This window comes from Paramormyrops kingsleyae, chromosome 8 (assembly GCF_048594095.1).
Source record: "Paramormyrops kingsleyae isolate MSU_618 chromosome 8, PKINGS_0.4, whole genome shotgun sequence".
Taxonomy (NCBI): Eukaryota; Metazoa; Chordata; class Actinopteri; order Osteoglossiformes; family Mormyridae; genus Paramormyrops; species Paramormyrops kingsleyae.
In genome coordinates, this window is record NC_132804.1 from 32,087,031 (window position 1) to 32,111,590 (window position 24,560).

At 39.4% G+C, this 24,560-nt stretch overlaps 1 protein-coding gene across 4 annotated transcripts; it reads right to left on the reverse strand.

Annotated features, from left to right (window-relative positions):
* On the reverse strand, positions 1–23,712 carry LOC111835923 (proto-oncogene tyrosine-protein kinase Src-like). 4 transcript variants are annotated; one of them, XM_072715690.1, is made up of 13 exons: positions 23,488–23,712; positions 23,329–23,375; positions 10,292–10,557; positions 9,496–9,595; positions 8,026–8,124; positions 7,583–7,683; positions 5,925–6,074; positions 5,296–5,451; positions 3,943–4,122; positions 3,136–3,212; positions 2,502–2,655; positions 2,152–2,283; positions 1–1,948 (listed from the first exon to the last, which is right to left on the reverse strand). In XM_072715690.1, the coding sequence occupies exons 3-13, from the start codon at positions 10,521–10,523 to the stop codon at positions 1,740–1,742; spliced, it is 1,590 nt and encodes a 529-aa protein (XP_072571791.1). In that variant the 5' UTR covers positions 10,524–10,557; positions 23,329–23,375; positions 23,488–23,712; the 3' UTR covers positions 1–1,739. The 4 variants fall into 4 exon arrangements, with proteins under 4 accessions (XP_072571791.1, XP_072571790.1, XP_072571789.1 ...); XM_072715689.1 differs by having other exon boundaries at positions 10,292–10,560; XM_072715688.1 differs by having other exon boundaries at positions 23,329–23,712.
* Positions 23,713–24,560: the final 848 nt, after the last annotated feature.

The following is a 24,560-nucleotide window of genomic DNA, read 5'->3' on the forward strand; positions in this document are numbered from 1 at the left end:
TTCCAGAATGGCATCAGGCTCTTTAATAGAATTCAAAGCAAAAATGTCAAGCTATACTTACATTGTAATTGCTTTATTTACATTGTTGAATGCACAACCCTTCCCATATCCTCCTGAGACCCCACCCATTCATTTATGTCCATTGCAGTGGACATTTTGTTTTTGCAAAACAAAAAAAAATATTTTTCACTGATGTAAGGAAACATATTTATTCCTGTTGTACACTAAAGAGGACATGCTGTGAAATTAAAGATAAAATTGAAAAAATCTAAATTGTAATATGTCTTATTTCCTCCAAAGACAAATAACCTAAAATTGAAGGACACTTTTTTCCCTTGGGTCTCAGGAGGATATACAATTTGGACAGATTTAACAAAAGCATACAGAAGTCATCGTGTATTGCTGCACCAGAATCAGAATTTCTAGATATTTATGAAGTATATTTGTTACAAGGCCCCAATCCACCACACATGCATAAAAATAAAGTATAAAAATATATGACTTTTCTCAGCAAGAGTGCCTTGGATGGTTTTATGCTCACTACAAACTATGTAATCAGATCACACGATCAGTAGTTTTAACAAATATTTTTGAGGAGTTTTTCTATTCTGTAAATTTAGAAGCCTAGGGATCTTGGGCCCCTCAACCCCCACCCCCTACCACACACACACACACACACACCTGAGTAAAACATATTTCCATGTCTCATTTCCATGAATATCACTCTGCAGTTATTTGTGTCATTTGTATGTTGTTCACTGACAAAGAAAGGCAAATTTCAAATATACAGAAAACATGCTTTTCATTATACCTCAAATTTAAACAGATACAAAACTAACTGAAAAACAAATACTGTCTATATATTCTTACAACAATTATTGAATTATACAACTCAGTTTTTTGGTAACATCTGCCTGTGAGGGTCAGAAACAATGCTGTTGTTTTTCCTCTGTAGTTTTTCAAACTGTTTCTGGGACACAATCAGGAAGTGGCAATGGAAGCACAAATGGTACCCAAACTGTTCTCCTCTCAGAGAGCTGGAACATGTGAGGAGCATCTTCAGTGATGAAAAACTCACCGCCCCATGATGCATGGATGGACGCTATGTGACCCATGTTCTTACTGCAATCACTGTCTCCAAGTCACATGTTTCAGCCTCACTTGTCCTACCTGCACTGTACTATACATTCTTATTATTGTTAATTCAGTTATTATTACTTATTATTTATTTCTTTTTCACTGGACAACAGAAACGTGTCCGAGATCATTGTCTATAGTAAGAGATGTAAACATTGCATTTTTTAATTATTTGTCTTTATATTAAACTCTCTGGGAAATTAGGGAAATAGTGTGTCTACAGACAAACATTCATTTATAATTTCAACAATGCTGACACTGGAGCATTGACAAGGAGAGAACGAGATAATAGCTTTGCAATTAACGCACAGATTTGTGTGGTTTCTGGTTCTGCTAATCAACCATAACATCATGACAAAAGGCGTATTGGTCCCAGTGATGCAAAAATAATCGAGGCACCTCAGAGAAAGAAACTGCAGCTTTCAAAAGCAGCATGGGAAGAAAGCAGCATTAAGTTGGGGCTGGAATGAGCCTCTGGCTTGTCTTTACTAGAACAGTAAAAGTTAAAGCTTGGCTAGAGGAGAGCTCACAGTGGCAAAACTTTGACTTGGTCTGAAATGACATGATTCACTCCCATCTCAGCTAATGGCATCCCAGAAGTCCTAAAGGTTCTCTCCAGGCTGGTACTGGGGCTCAGTGGAGGTGAAGTAGTCCTCCAAGAAGCTCTGCAGATACTCAAAGGTGGGTCGTTCCTCTGCTTCCCTCCGCCAGCAGGTTAGCACCAGGTCATGCAGGGACTCCGGGCACTCGGCAGGGCATGGCATTCGGTAACCTCGCTCCACCTGGTCCAGCACCTCCCGGTTCACCATCCCTGCAGTCGGAAGGAATCATAAGGAAGAATCCATGGAAAATCTGAAACCTTTAGAAACAAGGTAAACACCATTAACAGCTGATTGTCTGTGAGTCTGTTTTGTTCAGTTCTGTGTTTTACACACATTAGAAAATGCCATGTCCTCTCATTGTTTAGATGACTGGCTCTTTGTGGCTTAATGGGAGCTGATGAATGGGGTATACCTGGGTATGGCACTCTGCCCTTGGTCATCAGCTCAATAAGAAGGATCCCAAAGGACCAGACATCTGACTTGATAGTGAAGCGGCCATAGAGTGCAGCTTCTGGTGCTGTCCATTTGATGGGGAACTTTGCTCCTACAGTATGCCGAGGTGAGGAGCATATCAGCTTGTGGTTAGAGTTTAAGGAGATAATTAGCTGATGTGTCTATTTATTGTTTTTTTTTTTTTACAATGCATAGTGTAAATCTATAAAAGTCCACAAATGGAACAATATGATGCATCATAAGGATGTTTTTTAGATATAACATGAAACAATCAGTATAAATGCTTTTAATCCGTCCCACTGCTACCACCTTGTCTGGCTGTGTACTCGTTGTCCTCGATGAGTCGCGCGAGGCCAAAATCAGCCACCTTGCATTGTATCTTTTCTCCCACCAGGATGTTGGCTGCCCTGAGGTCCCTGTGCACGTAGTTCATCCTCTCCACATAGGCCATTCCAGCAGCAATCTTGGAAGTTCAATGGGAGTCAAAGTCAGAATCAGAATTCACTACTATTAGCCTAGATCACTCAATGCCCCCTGCTGGTCCCTTATGTCCCCTGAATGCTCTTAATCCTGCTCTTTGTCTTTGGACTGAATGGTCCCTTTAGGTTATAAATCAGGTTTGCAAAAAATGAATATTTTGCTAATCAATTAAACATGTGATCAGCTGATCAATAATTGTTTTAATATTACTACAGATCCTTTTGAGAAATGCTTTAATCCAAAGATATTTAGACATCTTTCATTTCACTCTATACAGCAAGGTTTTTATTTCAGAAGTACCTTGCTTGGAAAGATGGGTTCATCCTGCAATTTATGGCATTTGATACAGTCTTACTCTCACCTGCTGCCCATCACATGCATCTGACACACACTGACAGCTAACACAGAAAGTCTACGGCAGCTTGACTACACGTGGCACTGCCCAGACAGGATTACTACTCACCTGTGATGCCATATCCACCAACTGTGGTAGCCTCAGCATCTTCCCTGTGTCTCCTTTAAGGAAATCTAGCAAACTTCCTGTGGGAAAACAGGAAGGCAGCCATCAGGATACTCAAGAGGACAGACAGTAAATATATATTCACCCTCCATCAAGGCTGAAGTCTTTGAACATGAAAGGGAACCACAGGAACAACTCTCTCCAAATGGAAAGGCAACACTAAAATGCCACCAAACCCTCTACATGTAGCACCTTTCCATACATCAAACATCATACATCATGCAAACCAATGAGGAAACTGAATGAAATGTCTCTGATTCCACTGACAAAGCCTACAGAGAGAAGGAGGATATCAGTCTGACATTACCATGCTGTTAAGGGCAATGTCACCCTGGGGAACAAAGTAAGAGATTAACTCGAATTAATGTGACTCCAGTTTCAGATCATCACTGTTAAAAATAAAATCATGTGCTGGCCTTAATCACTGGGGTTTATCAACTACTTAGCTAGAAGGAGTATAGGTCATGGGGGACTGACTGACTCTGGCGATTAGGTGCTTGTAACTGTCTCCAGTAGGTTATGGGTTCTAATCCCATGGCCAGTAGATGACACTTCAGCAAGGCCCTTAACCCAAAAAACTGCTCCAGGGGTGCTGTATAAATAGTCATGTGCTCTCACCCCAAGCTTTGCTCTTGCCTGCATATGTCTGTGTGTCTCATCCGAGAGCAAGATGTGATTCGCAAAGACTTAAGATTTCTTATGTGCTTGGACAATGGCAAATGAAGTATCGTCTTTGCTTTGGGCACCGACCTTTGGCCATGTACTCCGTGACGATGTAGATAGGCTCCTCAGACACCACAGCGTAAAGCTGCACCAATTTCTCATGCCGGAGCTTCTTCATGATCTGAGCCTCTTGGAGAAAAGCTTCCGGGGACATGGTTCCTGGTTTTAGAGTCTTTATGGCCACGCGTGTTGTGCCATTCCAAGTTCCTGCAGCATCACAAGACAAGATCCCCTAAAGTATTACAAAACCACTTTCAGGGAATTTATTTAACGTTTCTTTACTGTGACCAGATGATCTAAAAAAAAATTGAAAAACTATTTTGCCCAAGGTAAAGTTTGTTTTTGCTCAGTTATGAGTGAAATTAGATGATTTTTTAAAAATTTGGTAAAAGGAAATGTCACAGTTTTTCAGTTTATCAGAATACTTATCAGGCAGACAAAAAAAGGACTATTTAATACGTTACCAAGATGTTGTTACTCATAAGAAAGCAATTTATGCATGCTAATAAGACATTAAATAAACAATTCAGTGATTAGAATTATTCAATAACTCCTTAAAAAGTCATTACAAACAAGAACTTAAACCATGATTCATCTTCTACACATGCTTATAAATGAGAGCGTTGTGGTCAAATCCCAATATTGAAAAATACAGGTACTTTCCGATATTTCCTCCTGCAGTACAAAGACACGCAGTTAGACAAACGGAAAAATCTCTAACTTTCCCAATGAGCATGACCCTGTGTGTGTGTGTGTGTGTGTGTGTGTGTGTGTGTATTTATGTGCCCTGCAACCATCTGGCTTCCTGTCCAAGGTGCTTTCCTGGTCCTACGCTGCCTAAATACTAAAAAGCTGTCAATAGACATCATGCATCTTACAGTAATGTGCCTTATGCTCACAGCATGGCTGAGTTCATGTGATTCACAGAGGAAGAATTCAATTCATTTGGTTTCCTACTGTGCAGCATTTCGCAGCTCATTAAGTCAACATGTAACTAGTTTAATTAGTTTGGCGCAAGAAGAAACGTTGTGCTTTCAAAACAAGTAAAATAAACAAGAAAAGGTCATTCTTTGCATAATCAGGTTTACGTCTGTTACTTTCAGAATGTCCCTGCACAGATGTGTTTTTTCACCTTCTTCAATGTGCAATTTACAAAAATTACTAAAATTTTAAACTAAGTTTTCTTTAATTTTCATTGAGACTGTATATAGTACTTGCTATATGTTTGGGTCAATTAACGGTTATGCCAGTCATACATTATGCTATACTATCTCAAATTAACAATGTTATTACATCATAAATTAGTATCATAGTACACTGCAATAAAATAAAAATGTAAAAAGACTGGGAAAAGAAATGATCAGGAAATGTGTAGCATACCCATCCAGACCTCCCCAAAGCAGCCCTGGCCCAGCTTCACGTCCAGCCGCAGGGAGTTACGCGGTATTTCCCAGGCATCCCGGGACAGGCCCTGGGTTTGAGGCTTCAGGACTGGGCACACGTCTGTCAGGCAATAGCAGAGGCCGTCTGCATTTTCTGGGAAAAAGTTAAGGATGAAACTTAGTGAGCAATTTACTTACCATGGTTTATGCTTGTGACTGGTCAGGCGTCACACATTAAAAACCCTGAGGTCTGCAACTACTGGAAAGAGATTTTGTGAAGAAAGTTGATTGATCTAGGGCACAGGTGTCAGACTCCAGTCCTGGGGGGCCGGTGCCCTGCACATTTTTGGATTTTCCTTCGTTTAACACACCTGATTCAACTCCTTGTGCTAATTACCACACAGCTGTTGAGCTGAATCACCCCCTGTTACTGATAGCTAGCAAGCTGTATAAAAAAATTTAAAAACAACATTGCCCATGATTCTTAGAAGAAGAAAAAAAAAAAGAATATTGTTGAACTTTCTGTAAAAGAATTTTGGGAGCACCATAATCCCATTTCAGCCAGCAGTGCTGATGTGGCATGAACCCAACCGGGGGGGGGCGGTCGGCCTGGAGGTTCTCACTCACTGCGGTAGTGGCTGATCAGCTGCTGCAGAGTCTGGAACTGCGCTCGTGACGTGATGTAGAAGCCGCCACTGTCCAGCTTGCGGCTCTTATAGTGTTTGACATTGAAGCCCTTAGTGATGTCATTGTCCAGAACAGATAGGCAGTAAGCACCTAAAAAAGGTTAACAAGATGGATCATTAGCATAAAAGATAAATGTTTATTTCTTACAATAAGTTTACAATATCAATATATGACTAAATTATATTGTCATCAAAATTGGCTTTTAAATTTACTAACAAAATTAATAGAAAAACATAAATATCATCACACATAAATCCTGTTTTTATAACTACTTTCCAGTCACGCCTGGAACATGCCTACATAACCTCAGATGTGCAATATTTCTTAAACAGTGTTGGTTTACAGTGCTGCTTTACAGTGCTGGTTTACAGTGTGTTCAACATTGTTTTACTGTAGCATTATGGTGCAATATTCTCAAATGTGCAATATTTTAAAATGTATATATGTGTTTTACTTTTTTTTTTAACAGTGTCTTTACAGTGTTTTACAGCATGCACCTTAATAATGCATATTTCACTACATTTTGCAGTGTTTTACAGCAAGCACCTTAATAATGTGTATTTCACTGCACTTTACATTGTTTCACTATTACCTACTTTTCAACCTCAAAATGTTTGAAAGTGGGTATTCTATGACGTTTTACAATGTCTTCTTACTGCTTATTTTGTGTCCTTTTTACCCGTCCTGGCTTTTAATTATTTCCCTTCTTCACTGCTGACTGTAAGAGCTTCGCACAAAATTTCTACATACCCATACCGTCTGTGTGTGTACAAATGCCAAATAAATCTCTCTTCAATCTTGAATCAAATCAATGAACAAATAAGCAAAAGTGACTACAAATATTTACCAAACTTGACCTAGTTGAATAGGCATTGCCCTTAATATATTGTTGATTCATAAGTGGTTTTATGACTATGATTTTGTAATGAACTACTCAGGAAACTTCATCACTGAAACAAGCACCTCCAGCATCTTTGTGTTCCACATACCATCTGCAATGCGCTTTAAGTGCCCCATAAACAACACACGCATCATAAAACACTGAAATTAAGTATTGCAACATGCAGGTCATTTCTGAAATGTGACAATACTCACTCCTGACTTTCAGAATGTAAACACTGTGCTTTGACACTAAAGACACCCACAAAATGACAATTAGGTCATGCTTGTGTTACACACTTACAACCGGAATGGGACAGGCTGGATAACCAACACTACTGGCTGAGTCACTGATACATCCAATAACAGAAGCAAGACTGTTGGGGTTCATCATTATTTGATTAAATTGAATATTCATGCATAAACCTCCAGCCCAATACAACAGGATTGGGTATGCTAATACGAAAATAACATGAAAAGTAATTCATGGAATCTTTTATTTTTAGTCCTTTAAAAACAGAAAAAACATCAGTCTTCAAAATCCAATATACACACATACATCCTTATCAATATTTTATAAATAGCTTATTCAGAAGAGGCAGAGTAGCATCTTAGGTCTTAAACCCAAGCACAGGCCCTTAACAACTCAAGTTAAATTTCCAGTAAAAGGTCTTATGTTCTAACTATAATTGGGCTTAGTCAGTCAGTAGGACACTCACCCTTGGTGGTCTCACTTTCTCTCACCAGGAATGTTCCTCTACTTTCAGAGCTCAACAGGAGCCTCTCCGAGTCACGGCGAGTAATGCTTCCAAAAAACCACCTGAGGCGAAAGGGCTGATAAATACACTGGCGCTTACGACCACGCGGCTGCAGTCAGAGGAGATACATTAAACGGGAAGAGAGCAGTGATTAACCGCCATGTCTGACCAACAACAAATGAGCGAACTTTAGATCTACGGCTTATTCAGTGTCACTCTTATACAGCAATTACTGATTCGTAATTAGAAGCCAGAGACAAGATAACGTCAACTAATCAAGCTACGATGGATTTAATAAAGTGGGCCTAGAGAAGATTAAACATGGGTGTGTGTTTTAATAGTATCTGGCAAATGATGCTAATTTGACTCAGATTCTTTCAGGGTGAGGAGGATTAAAGAATTACTCTTCAGCCTGGATGGAGTCCAAAGGGGCTATGTAGTTGCTGGGAATGTAGCCGCTCCCCCCGGTGGTCAGTGAGCGTGCGAGCCACCAATCCCCCTCCCTGCAGATAAAGAGAAAAATAACAGCGTAAAGGAATAAATTACACACGGATTGACACATCCAGCCGCCTCCCACAATGAGCTGTCATGCCACGCAAGGAGTTCCATTAAGCTTTTAACCTGATGACTACCTCTGCTGATCCCAGAGGGCAGTGAGCATTATTTAGAAAGACAGACAAATGGGATTTCTCAGGAATTTCCCCCCTCCCCCCCCACCCATGTTGAGCAAACACACATACCAGTGAACAGCGGTATCTGGAACATCATGATACGTACTTGCTTGGGTCAGTTTTAATGGGATATGATGCTTCTTCATGGAGCAAAATAGATGCAGCTTTTTTAAATTGGTAACTTGGAAAGGACTTCTAGCAGGAGGCACTGATGCAACCAGCCAGAAGAAAACTACCCAAATGGACAAAAATCACTTTCATTTTTTTTTTTCCAAATATCTTACAAACCCAAAGGAAAATATATAAAACGCACCTTTAAGAGAAAACCCACTGAAGTCACCAGAAAATGTCAATGATTTGATTTGTACTCCACATATATAGAGGATTTATTTATATATTGTATACATTTTGCTTTGTGCGTATTTTACCATTTTCAGTGTTTTCCTGATGGTGTTCAGCCAATTAATGTTACAAATATTTAGACAACATTCCAATATTAAGAGTCCCTTTTCCAGGGTAATCTGAGAAGACGGATATATGCTGAATTTATACAAAACTACAAAATGCCTGCTTTAAGCAGCAAACCAAGAAATATTACACTCAATTTTAATTATTTTTATTATTATTTTTAGTTAAGCAATTTTTTATAGTGTCCTACTTCTGTAAATATGAGGAACAATATATGAATTCAAAAATTTTCAGGGGAATTACCAGAAATTTGTTCTCTATATAATACTGTCCATATATGACTGAAAATAAACCAAAAAACCCCACAGTCAGAGCCATGGCAATCTCGAACCCTGGTGCCTGAGGAGTGAGGCAACAATGCTAACCACCCTGTGACTAACTATAATAGAAAAATATTACATCAATAAAACCTGTGCTTCATAGGCCTGTGACAATTCTGGACTTTAACCCAACAGAAGCCAAACCTTTAATAGTAAACTTCATTATGCGGATCTATTGTGTCTTTTACTAATAGCAGTCCATAGTTACAGATTAAAAGGTATTAAATTAGAATCAGAGTGTGTGAAAGTTAGCAGAGAGACAGACGGAAACTGATGAACATGGTCTGTGACAGTATCTTAGTCCTCTGATGCTACTCTTGTTGCAGTTTGTGTGTGACGTACAAAATAACAACAAACAAACAAACATGCATTTGTGGTGCATTGGGGAATTTAGCCAGAATCTATATCTTCTTACGTGTTATTGAGGATCTGCAGTCTCTCGCCTTTCTTGAAAGTCAGATCTGAAGCTGTGCGCGATTCATAGTCATACAACGCTACAAAAGTAGTGACTGCTCCTATAGGGCAATAGAGGCAGAGATTCAATATTGCGGAACACATCAAATCATACCAACAGTGTAAACATACAAATATGACAAATGATAGAACATCATTTATTTTCTGAGTATATTAATAATGAGAATTTATTTAGTACAGTATGTGCATTGCAGTCTTAACAAACCAACAACACACACAGCTTTGATACTTGCCAGGCACATACTAACTGTACACTCCGTAGTTTATATTACTACCAAAACACCTGAAAGTTCACCAAAGCTCACTGGTATAACTGTATAACCATCCAATAATTAGTACCTGTAGCCAGGGCCGGCCCTGGGTGTTCTGGCACTGTAGTCAAGTATCTGCTAATCACCCCCCCCCCCAACCAAAGCAGCAAAAAACAAATTTTTGTTTATTTTATATTAAAACCATTTCACAAACATGAGGTATCTGGCTGTTAAGTAGTTAGCTCACATTTTTTTCACAAAATAGTATTGAAATATTAAAACTAGTGTAAGTAACTGTAATGTCACGGAATGCAAACACGGGTATTTCTTCAGATTTTTTCCACTTGCTCTTTTTCGCCCCATAATCAAATGGCACTTTAGGCAATCGCCTATGTCACCTGCAGGGCAGGCCGGTCCTGCCTGTTATTGCCCTTTTCCTGAATCACCCCACCAGTCCATGACTGAGAAATCACCCTGAGGTCATACCTGCAAGGTGGCCGCTTTGGGTCCCGGAGCTGGGGATGCCACTGGGATTGACGCCCCCGAACAAAGGCAGCTCTGTATTGGGGGGCTGCTCGCCCCGGCCGCTGTCCCCGGTGAGGGCACTCTTGCTGGGCATTTGGCTTGGATAATGGAGGCTGCCCCCAGGGCCTGTAATGCCGTCCAGGCTCCGAGGCCTCTGTCCTGCTTCCTTACACTTGCTTTTGTTGCCGCCCATCGCCAAGCCTCCTAATTAGCCAGATGAATGGCTCCTGCTGGACGAGTTTGACACTTGATTTTATGTTGTTGCAGAATCTTAATAAAATGACCATCTGCATTCACCAATGAAAGTTTCTCACGAGACAACATATTTGTTAAATATACAACAATAGAAGCACATATAACTCAAGTTATGTGTATTGATATCCATCCATCTTATGGATCAAATGCTTATCCAGTGTAGGGCTGAAATGAACCAGGCATGGAAACAGCCTGGAGGGGCCAACAGCCCAACGCAGAGCATGTACATACACACACACACACACACACACACACACACACATGTAGGGTAAACATATCCTAATGGGGACCGCTCATTCATTTCAATGGGAAAAATGCTAACGCTAACTATGACAACCTTAACTCCTACCCTGCCCTAACCATAACCATAAGTAACCAAACAAAATACAAGAGATTTTGCATTTCTAGTTTTTTCATTGTAGTCACGGATTTTTATAAAATAGAGTCCCCAAAAGGTAAAAAAAAAAAAAAAACGGGTATTCATCACGTTGTGGGGACATTTGGTCTCCACAAGGTAAGATATACCTGGACCACACACACACACATACACACACACAATCACACACTGGGCTCTAACTGCACTACCCACTGAGCCACCAGTCAACCATCTTATGAGATGATAACACTACATATATCATTTTAATTACGTTATGTAACAGAGTTCTACTTAGCTGAAATGAATAAGTAATACAGGCTGTAAGCAGACACCAAAACAATCATAAGGATTTTGAAAAAATATTCTGCATTAATACATTTCCGCCGAAATCCAGAACCTTGCTGCTGTCTTTGTCAAAGCAAATTTATGGGCAAAACTTAAAAAACTAGCTATGAGGGTATGAATAATTAATGCAGACAGTGTTACTTTGATTGCTGAGTCATCTAAATTGTAAGAAAAATAATTGACTAAAATAGAGACCTCCTCCAATGTACAGAGAAGAAACTAATTCTGCCAAAAAGCAGTTTTATTTACCCACAGCACTGCTCATTATACCTGGTTCCAGAGCTTCCAAAAGGACCCTGGTGATGTAGCAAATTTCTAGCTAGAGAAAGGGCCTTAAGTACATTGGAAAGTGTTTCCAATCTACCTCCATGTTTATGCTCTCATTACTCCACTTACTCTACACCAGAAAATGGCAGTAACACTTTACTTAAAGCAGTCATGTATAATGCATTATAGACACCACTATAATGCAGCCATAAAGTATTATTATCACAGCTATAACAGTTTATAAAAAGGCATAACACATTATGGTATACTATATTCATTATGCATTATGAATGCTCTATGAAGCTGCTATCTATAATATACTATAAATAACTTTACAATGCAGTATAAAGCATCCTTAATGCTTATACTGGCCATTATAATGCATTATGAAGGTATCAGTACTGCATTATAGATGAGAACTTCATAGAACATTCACAATGCATAATAAACATGGCTATAATGTGTTGTGCCTTTTTATAATATTATGTATAATACTTTATGAATGCATGATAATGCATTATGAAGGTATCTATAATCTATAATGCATTATGATGACTATTTTAAGTAGTGTTGCTGAAAATGGCTTCTTCCTACCACAAACAGTTCAGTAAGCTGGCAGCAGTTATTTTCCATTTAACCGTTTAATGTTATCTCCATTATTCAGTCGTAGAAGATTTGTTTTTAGCTAGACATGCATGAAGCAATTCAGGTAAACATTTTGCTCCTGTAATTACCAAACCACTAGTCAGAGGCAGTGGAATTATGTTTCTGCTGAACAAGCTCAGACACATCGTATACATATCTAAGCTGCTGTCCTTGAGAAGCACTCTAATGTTCCTGGCTGGGTTTGCCCCACCATTCATACCTTCAGAAGTTGTGATTACTGCTATGTTTTGCTATTCAAAGTGAGAGAATAGAGCAGATGACACCCATCCATCCATTTCACACACACACACACTGATTGTCAAATAATTAACACATTGACACAAATCACACAAGACCTTTCAGATCCGTCTAATTTTACTATGCAAATTATTATATGTAAAACATTATTGAGTCATGGGAAAAAGTATATCTTCCTTCAATTATATGTTTTTTATTTATCAGGGCATCACCAACTTTTATAAACAAACAAACCAAACCATCAGTGACAAAAAATAAATAAATGATTTAAATATTTTGTGATTTTTTCCAAAAGGAAAGCCTCAGTTGTGGGGTGACAAATAAGTAAACCTTATAATTCAGTAACGTGGAACCACCTTTAGCAACTACAGCTATCTGTAGGAGTTTATCAGTCTCTCACATCATTTAGGCTCAGTATTCTTTACAACATGGTTTCACTTCATTGATGTTTGAAGGCATTCATTCACGCACAGCTGTCTTAAGACCTTGCCACATCATCTCAGTGGTGTTGGGGTCTGGACTTTTGACTTGGCCATACCGACAGCTTGATAGTTTTCTTCTTTAGACATACAGAGAATGATTTGCGAGTGTAATCATTGTCCTATTGTATAAGACACCAACTACAGCCCAGCTTAAGCTGTATGACAGATGGCCACACATTTGTCTCAAGAATATTTTGGTGTGAATTGGAATTCGTGGTCATCTCAATAACTGCAGGTTTCCCAGGTTCCATGGTTACAAATCAACCCTAAATCATCACCAATCCACCATTATGCTACTGTCTGTTTGAGGTGACACACTATGTTTGGTGCATGATGACCAAACATCACCTTGGTCACATGGCTCCAAAGGATCCAGAACTTTTCTGGCTTATTCAGATGTATTTTGGAAACCTAAATTATGCTGCTATATTGTTTTTAGAGTGGAGGGGCCCGCCCACATTTCATTCCATTCATTGAAAACCAAAGTTATTCTTTCTAATTGTTCTGTCATAAACATGAACATCTAACATGCTCACTGAGGCCTGTAGCTCATGCGATGCAGCTCTTGGGTTTTCCTTGATATCTCTGAGCATTAAATGGTCTGACCTTGAGCTGAATTTAATGGGATTCCCACTTCAAGGCAACGGTCTTGAAGGCTCTCCCTTTGTAAACATCTTTCTCTCCGCAGAATGGTGAATTTCAAATTGTTTGCAAATGGCTTTATAACCCTTCCCAGATTGATGAGCAGCAACAACTGCTTCTCTGAGGTCATGCCTGATGTCTGTTCTTCTTGGCGTGACGTAAACACAACCTCAAGGGCTCCAGGACATCAAACTGCCACAAGGTGTGGCTTTATTGAGACAGTCACACTTGCTGCTGATTTACCTGTGCATTTCATTAGTAACACCTGGCTGCTAAATACTCTCCTATTTGTGGTAGAAGCAGGAATGGTGTACTCATTCCCACACGCTTCCTAAATGTTGGCTTACTTTTTAGAAAAAATCATGAGATATTGAAATCTGTTGTGTTTTTCTGTAGATTTTAGAGTTTAGATTTGTTCATTTATAGAGGAAGCTGGATAGAACCACACAATTGTTATTTAGACCTGGATAATTAAAAAATATGGAAGTGAACGAGGGTGTACTTTCTTTTTCCCATAACTGTAAATACAGTTGATTCCTCATAACGGCACATGAGATAACGTCATGCTCTGCTTTATTGGACAGTGTGCAGCTGGTCCCTTTTCAAATGAATTATTTTCTATGGAACACGCTTCAGTTAAGCACACTTCTTATATCTGCACAATCCAGATAAACGTAACATGTCACATGATCACAATCTCAACAGTACAATATGAAACATTTCAGATAACGACAAAGGCTTTTATTTTTGATAAAATGCACTTTTACTCACATGCTGGCCTCAAAAGCAAACCTAAAAAATGACTAACAAAAATAACCCATAAGCTACTTATTAGTGCTGTAATGGTACAATTATTCATTGTGCGCCGTTCAGGTACATCGTTTTTGGTTTGGTACGCACAGTGAAATCAATGAATACTTTGCATGGGACAAGCAGAACCTAAATTCACAAGCAGATGTTCAATATGGAAAACATTATGGAAATTATGGCTTTCAGCTGGTTATGACTAATGCTGGTTACTGTCAGTCCTATTTAGCAGTTTGGGATCATTTTGGCTTCCCAATAAATTACACCAGAAAGAGAGAGTAGTTGATAAGACCAAGACTACCTGTAGGCTCTGTTATACTGAACTCAGATATGTTTCTGGAAACACATCCAACATAAGACAAAGGCAGAATCCTTTGACTTCCGCATACAAAGACCAAATGCATCACAATGAGGCTGTCCCATTTCAAAGGGTCCTTCGAATACGGGATGTTTCTCAATACCAACAACACAAAAATCATCCTTTTGTTCTTGCTAACTTGCCTCCCAAGAATGAATCTGGAATCAGTGAAATATGAGGTCACTTTGGCGAGGATGCTAACGATGTATCCTTGATATTTGGGTCGGGGCAAGAACGACATTGCGGACTAGGAATACATCCTTCTTTTGCCAACAGGTAGATCCTTCTTTTGCAGCCCAACATATCCCAAGATTCATTGTGTGGACCTTCGGGGGACGCAGCCTACAAGGGCTACACAGGCTGCGTCCTTCAAAGGATGCAGCCGCTCAACTCAGAAACAGCCGATGTCATCTGAATGCACATACAAACGGAGCCAGGAGGAAACAGCTCCTGCAAGTTAGCTTTCCCACAACATTTAAGGCACTTTTGTCAGAAAATTAATACTGACTACAGCCATAGGGGTGTTTATCGCCACAGATAAAATTTCAAAATTTCAGCACCATAATTGTGCCGAACCATGAACCCAAAACAAGTTTGTACCAAATCGAGAACGTTGTGTATTGTTATACCCCTGCTACATAGGTAGCATATTTGTCTTTATTTCAAGAGGCCTGGTGCAATGTCATATACAGCAGTAAAGTACAGTCCAGACACAACAAAACAATATGAGTAGAAAAATCTAAAAGGTGTAGTGGTTAGCACTGTGGTACACCAACCATCACAGGGCACACTCACACACCAACCACCACAGGGCACACTCACACACCAACCACCAGAGGGCACACTCACACACCAACCACCACAGGGCACACTCACACACCAACCACCACAGGGCACACTCACACACCAACCACCACAGGGCACACTCACACACCAACCACCACAGGGCACACTCACACACCAACCATCACAGGGCACACTCACACACCAACCACCACAGGTCACACTCACACACCAACCACCAGAGGGCACACTCACACACCAACCATCACAGGGCACACTCACACACCAACCATCACAGGGCACACTCACACACCAACCACCACAGGGCACACTCACACACCAACCACCACAGGGCACACTCACACACCAACCACCAGAGGGCACACTCACACACCAACCATCACAGGGCACACTCACACACCAACCACCAGAGGGCACACTCACACACCAACCACCACAGGTCACACTCACACACCAACCACCACAGGTCACACTCACACACCAACCACCAGAGGGCACACTCACACACCAACCATCACAGGGCACACTCACACACCAACCACCAGAGGGCACACTCACACACCAACCACCAGAGGGCACACTCACACACCAACCAGCACAGGGCACACTCACACACCAACCACCACAGGGCACACTCACACACCAACCAGCACAGGTCACACTCACACACCAACCACCACAGGGCACACTCACACACCAACCACCACAGGGCACACTCACACACCAACCACCACAGGGCACACTCACACACCAACCACCACAGGGCACACTCACACACCAACCACCACAGGGCACACTCACACACCAACCACCACAGGGCACACTCACACACCAACCATCACAGGGCACACTCACACACCAACCACCACAGGTCACACTCACACACCAACCACCACAGGTCACACTCACACACCAACCACCACAGGTCACACTCACACACCAACCACCAGAGGGCACACTCACACACCAACCATCACAGGGCACATTTACTGTACAGTATGTCTTAAGTTATCGCTTTGCAGAAACAAGTAAGTCTCATTTTTTATGGAAGCAGATTAATGGAGTATCCAGTAAGCCATAGAAGTATTGGTAGGATTGTGCTGTTAAAAATAAAGAAAACGTCATTCACCATAACTGCCAAAGGTTGAGGCTGTTAGACGTTATTGTATGCTACTGCACTTAAACAATCTCTTTAATTTCAATTTTGATTTAATTTATTCAAGATATTTTTTACAGTGTTTGAGGTTATCCATTGTCACATGATAAAGGCCAGGGTATGACATGCATGCTGTGAACTGTTAGTTCAGATTCAGTAAAGCCACATGATGAAGCTTGCCTGCGGTTAGCTATACTGTACTTTAAAATGCATGCCAGCCCAGACTGCTAATTTTCCAGGAGGAGCGAACACACAAACATCTCTGCTGATAGTGTTTGCTTAACGTGTACTTTCTCAATTCACTCAGCTTCAATGTAAAACAAACACATTTGGTAAAGACAGATAACAGACGTGTAAAGGTTATATTTCAAAATAAATCACCTTCATAAAATATGGAGATTGGTTGGTTTTCAAACAATGAAATAAATAATACTTTTGTTTTAATGACACTTGATTTAAAAGTTTTTTTTTATTTTTTTGATTTGTTTTGATTTGTTTAACAAAGCATTAGCACATTTAAACAACGGTCAACAGCCATACAGCATATTGTTCCCAGATTTCATTTGAGCCAAGTAGGAGCTCTGCTTTCCAGAATTTATATAAAATCATACATGATGTGTTGTAGGACTGTGTGAACAGTTCATTAAAATGGCCTGTTGAAGCCCTGATTCCATGGTACCACTTTACAATAAGGTTCCGTTTCGCCACTTATAAATGGAAGTAACTCATTAACAAAAAGAATACTGTGTTATAACTTTTTTATAATTGACTACGATTTATAAAACATTACAGCTTAATAAATAACCTAATTATAAACCATACATAAACCTTTTGTAAAGGTAGTCTTATTGTAAAGTGGTAAATCCAATATTACTACTTGCAATGGCAAAGACTTCTTAAACTAGGATCTGACCTCATGGTTTATGTTTATTGACCTCCCTAAAGACACAGCACTGACATGTCATGTAAACTTGCAAACAAAGTCATGTAGCAAAGGCCATAACTGTGGAGAAATTAAATGGAATCGGATCCTACATTCTTCACTTGTACCTTTAATTATTAACTGATAGCAACATGGATTAAACCCACTTACTATGTCATGGCGCATGCAAGCTTTCAATTAACTGCATTCAATATTCAAATGGCTACAGGTATCCAGGTTTTATGTTTACAGTTCCAGCAGCTTTTTGTTTGGTATACTTCATGGTTCATGGTTTAATGCTAAAGTGATATTTAGGGTAAAGGAATCTGAATCATCACTTCTAATTTCTAAAAGAAAGGTACTTGATAGTCTATTAAGTCCGAAACATCCATCCATCTGTCCATCTTCCAATCGCTTATCCTAGCCAGTGTTATAAGGTGCTTGAAGCCTTATAGAACAGCATCACATCTTGTTTTTTAAATCCATGCTTTACAGACCATGAAGTGTTTTTTTGTGCATGTGCACCTGGACCATGTGAATGGGCAGAAGAAAAGACAAACTGAAGGAGTGACACATTTAACCTGTGATGGAATAGTGATACATACAGGGGACAGTAAGTTTGGGTTCAGAGTGCGGAGTCAGCCAGCATGCAGTGCCCCTGGAGCTGGGGGTTAAGGGCCTTACTCAAGGGCTCATAGACATACGACTATTGTGCTGAGGCCAGGCCATAAACCAGCAACCTTCTGATCACAGAAACAGAGGCCTAGCACACCGAGCCACACATCACTTCTTCTGCCCATCATGCAGCTGTCCATAACCCTACTTCTGTTGGCTTTTTCAACACCGGGGACTTCTCTCACACCAATGCCCGCCTCGCCAACATCGCTGGAACAATATGACTGTCCACCATATAAAGCTGGACCGATCAGTGCGTTGATATTTCCAACTGTGTCTCAATTTACAAGATCTTAGACACCACTGCCATTACTTCAGCTAATAGACCTGTAGTGTCATCAAGATTTGCCAAGAAGCAACATGCCCTTCCAGAAAATTACATTTCTGGGCTTTTCTGCAGTCCTGCAGGCTATGATTTCCTACCTCACACAGCTGCTGGTCCAGCTTATAATCATCTCCTGAATTTACTGTTATGGCTTCCAGTGAGCTGGACCCTCTGCATGCGTCATCAGGCCACCACGACTTGCCGTCATACATCTTTAACCTCCAGGAAAAGCCGATGAGTTTCATCGCTCTTGGCTTCCTGTCACTGGCTGTGAGCCCATTTGAAGCTCAAAGCCTAGCATGAAGGGTGAAGGGAACAGCTCTGTTGTATATATTATACCACATCCCATAAATAGTGCTATTTTCAGTATTGTGCGGATGTCTGACTCTGCTATAAATCTGTGCACAAAATTTTCTCCATGCAAACCTAATTCTCTACGATTCTTGATTACCTCATTTAACTGTATTCAATTACTGTGCATGCACTCATTTGGTTACAAGCATCTACTTAATGTATTAATAAAGATTCATACTGGGGGAAGCAAAGAATGGACCGTTTCAGGTGAAACATTTGCCAGTTAAAAATGCTACCTGGCAGTGGTAAATCAGTAGTGCAGTGCTATTCCCTGAGCTGGAATGCAGATGGTAAATGTTCAGGCAAGTTACAACATCCACGCCCATGGCTAGGAATGTGCCGTGAGCATGTACTGTAGCAGTGCAAGCAAGCTGTGTGCTTTCCATGGGTGCTGCATTGCATTCTGGTACTTTCTATACCTACTGGCCCTGTCATAACAATGTGGAGGAACCCAAAGATTGAAGTAACGTGTTTAAAACGAAGAGCAACAGGCCCATATTCAAGTATGCAAGAAGTCTGGGAAATTGTTCCTTCTGTTTACTCTTTAGTTATTGTTTTTGTTTAATACTTACGTTAGATAAATAAGGGTGGCAGAAGAAGAGATATTCTACAATAATATTTCAACATAACGTAGTCAATTATGACACTGAAAGGGTCTAAACTGCACAGCAAATCAGAAGGTGGAACAATCCAACATTTAACAGTACTTGTTTATGTCACACAAACGCTACCAAAAAAAAAAAAAATACTGAAATATTAATATTTGCTTTATATCATAGAGTTATTGTTTGAATCTACAAGGTGCTACACTGGTATTTATTGAACCTGAAACTTCAAAATCAAAATTTATTGCAACACACTGTATAATGACTAAAGCACAGCAGAATCAACTGGATATCAGGTGCGCTTCCGGTACTCTGTCATTTTTCACAAATAAAAAGTATTATATCTCCAAATTCCCCCTTTTTTTAATTGAGCAGGACAAACTTCCTCATTATGTAGAAAGGGGATTATAAATAATTAAAAGAGGAAACTAAAAAGCCAGATGTTGAAATATTGAGCCCACGTCCATTGACAGAAATTCTCTGCCACCTGGCAAAATATCACTTTGGGCCTCCTCAGTAGATTTTGTGGTTGGGGGCCGGAAACGCCTCCCATTTGACAAAAATATAAAGACACATTTATGGCATCAGATCTCACCTACAAATTTGCTTTTTTATTTTACACTGTAACACAGTAGTAGTAGCATAACAGAAAAACCCAATAAACCGCCTACTGTTTTTAATCGTACATGAGACTGGCATGATTAACAATTAACTGCTTATCAGGATGTTAATAAGGGAACGATTTGACAATGAGAATAAATCCAATCTGTGGACTTGATCTTTAAAACTCCAAAACATACGTAAAATTTTTTGGACAGATGCGTTGCTAATATTTATTAGATAATCTGAATTATATCCATATTTCTAAGGCATTATATGGACACATAAAATAAAACAATAAATTATCATTTCAACATACCACATTCCATTAATCCATAATTTTGAAATAATATTACAAAAACATTTATAGCATTCATTTACACTATTTATGTCTGCTCAGTGTATACTTCTGGTCAATAAAAACAGGGGCGATTACAAAAGGTCTCCACTGGACACTCTGCTCCGATATGCATGCACTTCTACAAAATCTACAGGAAGGTATATACTGTCAGCAGATACACACGTAGAGACGTCTGCTACGTGTGCTATACTCTAAAGGAAATAATCTTGTAATCAATTTTTTTTTGGTTAATTTGGATAAGAAAAACTTTTAGCTGTTGTAATTAATGCTGGTAGATTTCTCTGATTTCTTCATGTGAGCAAACTAGGTGCCATTGACTTTATTTGTCACTCACGCCCCCGTCCAGGACTCTACTGTCACATGCAGATATGCTTCAGACATCATGTGGTGCAGTGAAAGGGAAGTGATGTGTAAGAAGGTACTGGTTGTATCGCAATAATAATGAAAACACTGTCAAAACAAATGACATCAACAGGAATCAGAGTTCAATAGCACTCGTGGCTCTCAATGGAATTTTCTGACTAATGAACTCAACAGCATAAAAGCAGTGTAATGAAAACTGCCCCCACTGGCATCTTGTACATGCTGTACCCCAGTCTTCTGCACTGTGTTGCTTGGGATAGACTCCAGGTTTCCTGTGACCCTGACCAGGATAATCAGATAGAAGATGATTGGATGAATGGATGGATGGATGGGTGGATGGATGGATGAAAAATTGTCCCCACTAGCTGATTTATAGTCTACAGATAAAATTTTCTGTGCCACATATTGCATATTGTGATGCTATCCTAACAACTGCTCAGACACAAAAGTATCACTAATCATTAATATGTTAGAAAAATAAAAAGAGGATATATATATATATATATGAGTGTATATATATATATACACTCTTGTTCAATACATGCTGTGCAGTTAACCATCGAATCATTGTTCTTTTTCCAGAACTAAGATAACTTACAGGAACAAAAATGTTCTGCTACATATGGCCCCCATGCTGTATAATTTTGTTTAAGTATAGGACATTTTATTATACTTAAGGCAGGAATCATGACTCATAACTATAGCAGACAGCTTTATCCAAAGCAACTTACATAACACTGCTTAATATTTCATTTAGATGTCTTCCTTAACTGTGATCTGCACCACTTATGTTTCTCTTCGGACACAATCTTTCTAGTTACAAGTACAGCATCTCAACCACGAAGCTACCTGATGTACTACAATGTCAGCCAACAGGGCAGTCAACAGTGGACCTCAAAGACTAATATTCTGCGGCCACAAAGAAAAACGAGCTGTGCGTCTCTGACGTCCGCCTTGCACGGTGTTGCATCATCTGTACTGCAAGATTCTGTTTCCCCGTTCCTCTAAGAAAACCGGGACAAGCATGTGCCTGTCTGCCGGCCTCGGAACCCAAGCTTGCCCCATTCCATAAAGGCTCCACACCTAATTAGAAGAGCATCCATGGTGTAGCTTTCATGGATTCCAGAACATCTGTGGTTAGATGAGCAGAGGAGATGCATTAAGTTGCATGGTAATGACAGTGGTGATGATGATGATGATGATTATTATTATTATTATTATTATTATTATTATTAGCCGGAGAAGCACTGCAATACAGAAGAGTTGGATCAACCCATAAGAATCTGTACTTGTGTATATTAGAAGAAAGGAAGTTCAACATGCTGTCAGATCCAGGCACATGTGTGCCACCATGCAGGATTAAAAAGAAAAAAAGATTACATATAGCGGAAAGTATGCTGCATGATAGGAAATGTCATGCAGAATAAAACAACTTTCTGGCTGGAGAAAAACTGTTGAATGGGGAAAAAACTGTTTTTTGTTTGTCTGAGAATGAAAATAAATTATTATATTTGTATTTTGGTGAATAATATATGAATATATTTCATTCTAATAATGATACCCCTAACCAGTTGGACTGCTGAATGACTAAGTAGAAATATTTTACTCTGATCATCAATCCATCATTTGTTGCCTCCCATTGTCTACTCTACTCCTTATCTTGCCCGGAACGTATGAATGGATACAGCTACTACTTATTTAACAAAGAAAAGTAATACAGCAGTTAATCTTAATATAATATTTAATCTAAATTATTTATATAGCAAATTTAGTTCTAGTCTAGAAAGAAGCAAGTAGAGTTCTACTCCATGGCTACTAAAAAAGCACTTTAAGTGGACGTTTAAATGCAAGGAAGGGAAACAATGATTAAAGGTTAGTTAGCAAACCACCATGATCGAGCAACATAAAAGAAGCTTTCAGCCTCCCGATGATTAAATTCCACATCATGCCTGCACTAGACAGCTTTGAGTTCTCTGGTTCGTCGCATGATTAAACACCCTGCAGTCCGCACACGTCAAGAATCATCACTGTTCTTCACCGGAATAAACGGTTGTTAAATTTCCACGCAAATGCAACGCAAATCACTAAATCTTATCATATAAGTTTGTATAGGTATAGAAATGAATTGATTTATACTCAACCATTGAGCATCAAGAAACTATGATCATTTTCCGTGAGGGCAATGTTACTTGCATTTGTTTCTAAATTCACTCATATAAGTAATGTAGAAATATGGTAATTGTAGACGAGAATGAAAAATGATAGATCAAACGAAAACTGATTAAGTAGATATGTCTTTGTGTAAAGTAAATATAAACACATCATACACACACGATTTCCCCGGTACCTCTTACCATGCTTAATACGTATATATAGTGCAAAATAATTTAACACTTACCTTTGGAGTAGGTAGTTGATATGTCCTGGGTCAGACAGGCTTTATAACTTTTTTTCGAAAGAGAATAATTCATCAGTTAAATCATAATAATAATAACTTTAAAGTAACACAGTACTTTCTTCGATGGCAAGAAACATTATGCATCCACGGAATCCGCACCTGGACTGTCAATCACAGCCGGATCTAGATATAAACAGACAATACAGATAATACAAAACCATCAAAATGTCAGTGGTGTTTATTGCTCTGTAAAAACGTGCAACAATATGTAACTACTAAAAAATATTTGCGTTATAAAATATAGTCCTTTAGGACAGGAGAGGAGAATGGGATCTACAGTACTAACTACAACCGTAGGACCTAACGGGTAAGTTGTGAAACATAGAAATAATATAGAACTAGAAGGGAACGAACTGGAAACGCCCTCTTTACTTTGAACTTCTCAGTATGGCGGTAGGTGCACCCAGGAAGGCTGGTTTCTCGTTCAATGTGATGCAAATAGACGTGCACTTTACAAACCGCTAATAACAAAACTTTGACCTTTTAAACCCTATAAATAGTTTGTTGATTTCAGGCATTTCCCAGTTTCAAATTTTCTCTGCCTATTCAATGCACACTGCCTAATAACGTGATCTTTTTATGTATTCTGTATTATTATTGAAAAATTAAATTAATTTGGATAAACTAATTATCAGATCCAGTTATTAAAGTTATATTTTATACTATTAAACCATCAGTGGAGATTTGTACAACATGCTACGTTATACCAACATTTCACCGTTTTGTTGGTGACTTGACAGCATTGTTCCCAAATCTACCATAAATCAGCCCAGACCCTCCTCATAAATCTCCTTGTAAAAAAGTTATGTGCTGCAGGTCAGGGGTAAAGCTCTCTGTGGTCAATTTCTTCCATGGTATCACCCATGGCCTGTGACCCAACGCTTGGAACTGCAAATAGATTTTTGCCTTCCAAGACTGTGATAGCTCTGCTTTGGTTCCTTTCCTGGAAATACTGCTTCTGTACAGCAACACATTTCCGCAGTCTGTCTTTGTTCCAGATTAACGTGTTAGGGGAGAGTGTTAAATGTACCACACTACTGCTGAGGTCAGTGATAGAAGATGCTCATCTGGCCTTTGCATGGTGGTTGTGTAATTCTTGTGAATTTGTAAAGAGCCCTCTATCTCAAAATAAAAACACTTGATTCGGTACTCTCTCTTAAGAGAAGGCAAAT